This window comes from Candida oxycetoniae (genome assembly GCF_023343755.2).
Source record: "Candida oxycetoniae strain CBS 10844 chromosome Unknown scaffold13, whole genome shotgun sequence".
NCBI lineage: Eukaryota > Fungi > Ascomycota > Pichiomycetes > Serinales > Debaryomycetaceae > Lodderomyces > Lodderomyces oxycetoniae.
Window position 1 is genome coordinate 262,926 of NW_026055409.1, and position 7,633 is coordinate 270,558.

The 7,633-nt window shown below is 38.4% G+C and overlaps 4 protein-coding genes across 4 annotated transcripts; 1 reads left to right on the plus strand and 3 right to left on the minus strand. All coding sequences in view use genetic code 12, as the record gives it.

The window, feature by feature from the left end:
* Positions 1-309: 309 nt before the first annotated feature.
* KGF56_002120 (uncharacterized protein) lies at positions 310-1,542 on the minus strand (the record flags this gene model as incomplete). Its single annotated transcript, XM_049323315.1, has 1 exon — positions 310-1,542. One exon carries the CDS (start codon positions 1,540-1,542, stop codon positions 310-312), a length of 1,233 nt encoding a protein of 410 aa, XP_049180909.1.
* A 772-nt stretch (positions 1,543-2,314) lies between these two features.
* Positions 2,315-2,986, plus strand: KGF56_002121 (uncharacterized protein; the record flags this gene model as incomplete). The annotated part of the gene is made up of 1 exon (XM_049323316.1): positions 2,315-2,986. One exon carries the CDS (start codon positions 2,315-2,317, stop codon positions 2,984-2,986), a length of 672 nt encoding a protein of 223 aa, XP_049180910.1.
* Positions 2,987-3,302: 316 nt separating this feature from the next.
* On the minus strand, positions 3,303-4,100 carry KGF56_002122 (uncharacterized protein; the record flags this gene model as incomplete). The annotated part of the gene is made up of 1 exon (XM_049323317.1): positions 3,303-4,100. The coding sequence occupies one exon, from the start codon at positions 4,098-4,100 to the stop codon at positions 3,303-3,305; it is 798 nt and encodes a 265-aa protein (XP_049180911.1).
* Positions 4,101-4,311: 211 nt separating this feature from the next.
* Positions 4,312-7,374, minus strand: KGF56_002123 (uncharacterized protein; the record flags this gene model as incomplete). The annotated part of the gene is made up of 1 exon (XM_049323318.1): positions 4,312-7,374. The coding sequence occupies one exon, from the start codon at positions 7,372-7,374 to the stop codon at positions 4,312-4,314; it is 3,063 nt and encodes a 1,020-aa protein (XP_049180912.1).
* Between the last annotated feature and the right edge of the window lie 259 nt (positions 7,375-7,633).

The window sequence follows — 7,633 nt, forward strand, 5'->3', positions numbered from 1 at the left end:
GGATTTACTGGTTATCAGTTTGTGACCGCCCCCACGTTTCGGATTTTCTTTTTTTACGATGCTAAAAATGCAATGCGTGCAAATCGGAAAAATTCAAAACTGCAAATTTCTGTTCCCATCTACTGGCTTATACCACAATACAATAGGGCCAGAACATTGCACACAATACAATAGGACCAGAACATTGCACACTATCACTATCACTAGTGCTAAAATGATTCTTTTTTTTTTTTTTCACTTTTGAGATCTTAATTTGACACGGTTTTTTTTTTTCTTTCTTTCTTTTCATTCATTCCTATGACACAAGTTCTACGTATTAACAATTCTACTTAAAACAAATTCCAAATCTTCCAAATCAAAGAAATCTGTCCCTTCTATTTTTTTCACTTCCAAACACTGAATACCCCTTGAGGTCAATAACTCGTGATCTATTTCTATTTTGGACTCGGACATGTAGACCAAATGAGTAACGACTTGACACCATGGTATTCGATAGCTGTTGTTGCCACCATTTTGACTACGCAAGGAGTACTCCACCGCTTCAACAATCACTTTGATAAAATCTCCTGCAGTCATACCATACGTTTCTCTATCAAGACAACCATTCAACAACAAAATCTTGTTCGTGCGATTCAACGTCGTTATCGCTTTCCCCACTCCTTTGAGAACAAGAATGGGAACAATGCTCGTCATTAAAGATCCTATGGAATAAATAAGAGTGTCTGTACTTGAAATAGTTGCCAACACTCTAGAATTAGCAGTCGGGCAAATCTCTTCGCCATAAGGCGACACATAAAAGATTCTTTTAATTGGTGATAGCAAGGGTTCAATATTTTGCAGCTTACTAAAATGAAGCTGAGACTTTTTTAATTCAGGATGAACGTATTGCGGTACGTTTCCCGACTCTTCACCTTCGGAATCTGATGAAAGCAAACCAGCGCCAGACTCTTCTGCCGCAGAAGAAGAAGAAAAAGCTGCAAGACTGTACCTTTGCTTGATTCTATGTTTGCTGGTCTCAACATCGTTTATTGCATACTCCAAATCGCCAAAATAACTAGTACGAGAAGGATTATCGGTAGGTGTTGGTGGTCGTGTTTTGTTAATGGGAGGTGGATAATTGTTGCATGTATTGGACGGATGCGAAATCTGTGACTGGCCGGTGATGATTAAGCCACTCTCCAATAGCGCGCTTATGTGATAGGTGAAATTAGTGTTTATGCATGGAAGAACCTGTACATCTGAATCGACATCTGTCAACTTGCAAAATAGTTCAATTGCAGAATCCAACGATCCAATAAATAGCCTTGCACCAGTGAGAAACAAATTCCCCACATTAGCTAGCTCATAACGGAATTGACGTTTGGTAGACTGATGTATCCTCGATCTTTTCAACAACTCAACATGGACATGGACAAAAAAGCTTCTAAAAATCTCTTTTGTGCTTGAACTTATGGGGTTCCACAATTCATGAGTACCTTCAACTATACTATTCCACTGTTGTTTGGCGATAGTTGGCTCCAGAGAAAGCCTGAAACTCAACATTTTTTGTATATGTTTCTGATGGGGCGGTATGAGCCGTGTGAGTCTCGAGCGTATATCCCCAATCGCTGGTCCTCCTATAACCCGGATAATCTCCGAAGTCGAACCTCCATTGTCGGAAATCGGCAATACGTACGCAGTTTCGTTCTCTTGGGACAAGTTTTTGAACAAGGGTACCAATTGGTTGGTTGCAGTCCCGCCTGATATTATCGTGATTTTTGGCATCACCAACCCAACCCCACCAAAATGGTGAAAAAAAATGTTACAAGAGCCAAAACGGGCAAGACGCGATTCAATTTCAATATTTTTTCAACTGTAGAGAAACGTAATACGTAGATGAAAAGAAAAAAAAGAAAGAAAGAAAGAAAGAAAGAAAAAATATCACCAGTGTGTGGGAGGAACTAATTGGCATTAACCAATGGTTAGGTTTTCCTAATGGAGAAAAAGTATCGCGCGGGAGTTGTAGCCCGTTTTTTTTTTTTTTGGAACGAAACTAAAATATGGGGTAGGAAGGAAGATAAGATATGAGTTTACATATTGTATGAGTAATTTGCGAGTTTTGATTAGCCCATATTATCACGCCCATGAAAATTTGATGAAATGTAAAGGTGTTAAAATCTACTCTCCAAGTCTTTTCTTATTTACTTTAAAGATCTCTTTAACTCTATCTTTTTTACCTATTGGCTTTTTAACTCTATCTTTTTTGCCTATTGACTCTTTGACTTTTGGGCACTTTGGCTCTTTGGCTTTTGGGTATTTTAACTTTTCATTTGCCATGTATATCCCAAAAAAGTATAATGAAGACGACTGGGATCAAAGTGCGTTTTTGATCAAAAACTATCCATTGGGAACAATTGTAACTGTTGAAGGCGATGGGATTATTGCTAATCATATACCATTCTTTTTGAAAGTTAGCGATAGTGGAAAGAAGACTTTGATTGCTCATATGGCCAAGTCAAATCATCAATTACCTTCGCTCAAATCAAACAAAAATGTGTTAGTGATCTTCCAGTCTGTGGACTCTTACATCACTCCAAGCTATTACCCCGGTAAGCAAGAGACTCACAAATACGTGCCCACATGGGATTTTGCTAGTGTCCACATTCACGGCACATCCAAGATTGTTGATGACTTTGATTTTGTTAGAAATCAACTAAACCTTCTTACAGATCAAGAAGAGAAATTACAGAAAAAGGGTAATCTGGTGTGGAAGGTAAATGATGCACCAGAAAGCTATTTAAAGATTTTGCAAAAAGCTATTGTCGGATTAGAGATTGAAGTCGAGTCTTTTGAATGTAAATACAAGTTTGAACAGGGCATGAAAAAGAATGATATCGAGGGCGTAGTTCTGGGGCTAGTTGTTGATGGTAAAAACGAGATCTCAAGGTTAACGGTCGAAGCAAATGCCAGGGCCCAAGAAAAAGAAAAAAACAAAAACATAAAGTAATCAACAAATAGCAAATAAATGAAGATTTGGAAATGAATTGAAACTTAGAGAAAGTAATGCTAAATAATACAAAACATGGATTAGTCACACACACACACACACACACACAGATATATATATATATAGTTTCAAAATAGTTGTCATCGCCATCAACAATATGTCACAAAAGTGGTCTTGACTCGTGTTGTTAAAAAGCAGAAGAAAAGAGCTTTTCTCTATCACCCCCTCTTCATAAACATTTGTCATTTATCAACCTCTTCATAAACACATGTCATCTATCAACATATTCTTTTTCTTCCTTTTTTTTTCTGGCCTGTTAGTATGGCGTAAATCCAACACCACCTCTTCCGCCTCTAAATCCACCACCTCTTCCGCCTCTGCCTCTTCCACCTCGAAACCCTCCTCTACCTCTTCCACCTCTTCCTCTTAAGGCTCCGCCTCTAGGCACAGTTATACCTGGAATATTGGTTCTTTTGGGCATCACTTTCAACTCGCGGTCTCGAAATATAGATCCGTCTAAAGTGGCAATTGCTTTGCTTACACTATCTGGGTCACTGAAAGCCAAATATGCGACACCTTTAGGCCTTCCGGTGAATTTGTTATTCAAAATAGTAATTTTTTCAATAACACCCGCTGAAGAAAAGTGTTGCTGCAATTCCAACGGTGTTGAACCATAATCAACGTTTCCAATATATATCGATTTGGCATCGCTTTCTCTCTTCTGCTCGTCAGAAATCAACCCTGAAGATACTGGCGTTTCTGCAATAGTCCCTGGTGTTGGTACAGTTGCCGATGCAGGTACATTTGTTCCTAAAGAAAACGCTCCCACCGACAAAGGTTGCTGTTGCTGCTGCTGTTGTTGATGTTGATGTTGTTGATGAAACTGGAAACTTGCTTGTACCGCCGCTAGTTGTGCCTCCTCTTGTTGTAGTTTATCTCTTTCATCTCTCAATGCTTGTAACTTGGCTTGTTCAGAGAGATCCGCTGGAGCATTAACGTTTCCGTAAGATTGTTCCAGTGGAAACCCTTGACCAAACAACTGCTGATGCTGTTGTTGCTGTTGCTGTTGCTGTTGCTGCTGCTGCTGCTCCTCAACTGATACTTGATCCGACATATTTGTTATTGATGTGATGGTTCCATCATCGGAAAAAGTTCAACTTGAAGAAAAATAGCACTTTTTTTTTTCCCTTTTCTTTCTTTTTTTTTTCTCTGTTTCGCCAGTACTACTAAGGAAAAGGGAAAACTCATAATGTGTATATGTATATATACGTATATATATATATATATATATATATGAAAGTATACTAAAAAATGTGTTTAAATACTCAGAATTGTGAGAGTCCCGGTATATTTCGTTCTCGATTCAAGTTCCTTTTGATATTCCCTATATCTCTAGGGAGTGTTGCTGGTAGATTCTGCTTATAGTTTTTATCTCTGTTTTCATTTTCATCTCCATCTCCATCTCCATCTCTATCTCTGTTTCTACCATTCTTGATAGACCCATAGTTATAACTGGTTGCAGATATTTTTCTATTGCCGCCACTCTTCTTTGCACGAGCAGGCAATAATGCGTCAGACTCTGAGCGTAATAAGTCAATGTCTGTTTCATAGCCTCTGTCATAGGGTACAAACTCATCGTCATCGGTCAATACACTCATAAATCCCGAATCCATTCTGGGGATTTCGTCGTCATCACCTTTATAACGATGTTCTTTTCTTCCCATGCAGAAAACCAACCCAAGCATTACACCACCAAATATTGTTAAGCCCAAAATTATACCCACACCAACACTCACCATTCCCAAGTGAATATGAAGGAAGTTGTCTCTGTTTTTCCGATCTTTGACCCAGTCCAAGTTTAAGGGTTTTTCCAATAAAAAGATACATGATAGGTTTTGTGTATCATGTTTGTTTCGATATTGGGAAGTGCATCCGTGAGATAGGATTTGTACCTCACGATCCTTATTATAAGACAGGGCACTTAGATCCTCATTATAAAACAGGGCACCTAGATTTTCCGATTTTTCCCCCAGTTCGGTATCGTTCAATTTGTGAAACTTCAAGTAGATCTTATTTGTTCCTTCCTTACGCTTACACACTAATCCTCCATGGGTCAAATTAGTTTTAATCAACTCACCGCCATTGCTTTTGCCTTCAAAACAATCCAAGATTTTATACACCTCCTCGTTGGGGATTAAATGAAACTGTAAGAACTCAAACAAATCTGTGAATGACGACGTGATGTTAAAGTTCTCAAGTGACTCGGAAGACGGGACAAATAATGAAAAGGGCTTCTTACCTGTTAAAGAGTTTTCAATCTTGGGGAAATATTCGAGTAGCTTGGAAATAGAATAGTTTGGAAACAGTTTATCAAATGTCACTTTGATCAACTCCTGTATAGGGATATAAAACGAATCTGGGATCAAAACTTTGTCAATCACATGAATAACCCCTTCATTGAATAAAATGTCCGAGTTGAGTGGAATAGGTATTGGATTCTCGCTGTTAATCTCAACGTAGTTTGTCTCATTTATAATCTCAACACTTTTAATGGCAACCGTTTGGCCATTGATATCATTCAAATTTGTGGAATCTTGGAAATCTGAGTATAATATTTTTTCAAAAAACATTCCTCGCATGATTTCCTCAAATATATCTGGATTACTTTCAAGATAATTTAAAACTAAACCCAAGCTATCCCATAGTCCTCCGCGAGGTGAAGAAGGAGACGAGTTTCTATTCTGTGCACCGCATGGTAGAAAAATAGTATACCCTTTATAATTCTCCTTTAATGAGTATAAATCAAAAGTGCTCAAGTAGTTCAAGGTTCGCAAACAATCCTGTCTATCGATTTGCACCCTTTCCAAGTAATCTGGAATAGTTCCTGTTGACATCATGTCTCCCAAAGAATGTTTTAAATTTGCTGGAGTTGAAATCTCATCGTTGGCAATAAATATTTGACTATTGTTACTTATCGGTATTCTCCGAAGTATCTCGGTGCCATCTAATATTCTAATCACCTCCTGTCCTCCGTCCTCGTAATACCTTGAAACCTTCATTTTGTAGCACCCGCCAATCTTTTTTTGCACATATAGTTTGGTATTAACTAAAAGATGGTTGTGCTCATTGGAAAAATCTATCGATTGATCAACAAAATGATACAAAAAGTCCTGTTTCAAACTGAAAGATGCTGATAATGCCTCATCTTCATCAACGTCGTCCCTCATATTCAAACTAACTAAGATAGTCTGATTCACCGCCGATCCGTCAACAAGATAATCTAATGATCTATATTTGAGCTCGTCGACAAAATTCGAGTATTGTGCTGCGTACAATGCTTTTCTTGCAATCATCTCGGCAACAGGGATATTTAATCGACTGAAAAACTGTTTTCCTTGACTGAATATTTGTACAATACCATTGGAAAGAACATGCGTTTTAGTTGCAGTGTAACTTCCTTCGAGTACTAATTTACCCTTCTCGTTCAGAAATTGATACTTTTGGCCTGCAAACGAAGTGCTTTTATTGCAAGTACCATTAATACCATCAATATAATCAGAAAACATCAAATGTTTAAGAAGATTCAAAGTATCCATCTTAATCTCAAAAGTAGCATCGTCTGTAAATTTGAATTCTTTGTTTGCGGCAGTATTTGCCAAATAATATTCCAATTGGAGACTTGTCATTGAATTTTTCAAGAGCTTGTCATCAGGAATGATCAAAGTTTTAACTCCATGTAGAAACTCTTGACATGTCGCAGGAATAAGCGGTTTTTCCTTATCCTTATCCTTATCCTTATCCTTATTCTCGCGATTTTTTCCTTGCTTTTTCGCATTGGTCTTGGTCGTTTCCCTTGTTGTCCCAGAATCGTTTTTGAATAACAGTTGAAATATATCATGCACAAGTGAAATTTCAGAACTCTTGGAACCCATGAGGACATCGCATAGGCTTGGTTTCAATGGAAGCAAGCGATCAATTCCCTGAACATACGACCACTGATGTTTAGCATACAAGTCTTCCTCTACTATGCTAGCAGTCTCGTCAATAATATACTCTTTTGACGTAGAGTCTGCTGTTATCTTGATTGGATAGTATCGGTTGGCCTCGGTCTTATATAGGGTATCATACACTACTTCCTCATTAGTGAGATTTCCCACGACAACCTTTTGATTCACAACATAGCGTAATAGCTCATTTATCTCTCTTGGTTTCTCTTCATTTGTAGACGCAAATGCCAGATTCACGGGAGCCAACAATGTTACATTTTGCATTAGATTGAGTTTCGGGATCATTCCGTGTCGTTGTAGATGTCTTAAAAAGTACGAAAACTGGGGCTGCGAAGATAGTATATCAACCATAACCGATTCCGTTGGCTGTGTGGTTTCCATCGTTGTTGTTGTTGTTGTTGTTGAGCTTGTTGCTGTCGCAGCAGCAGCCATACCAACCCCTCCTAAAAGTGGGCTTACAAAAAATAGTGCAAACGCTGTACACATAAACACCGCAGAAAACGGTCGACAATTCTCAAAGTAGTACCATACCATCCTCTCTGTTCTAGCTCATTACACAAGCACCCCTTTTAACTATAACAACGTAAACCTCAGGTCGAGATCATCTATAGCCCGGTGCTGTTCAATTGGGCCTTTAGTA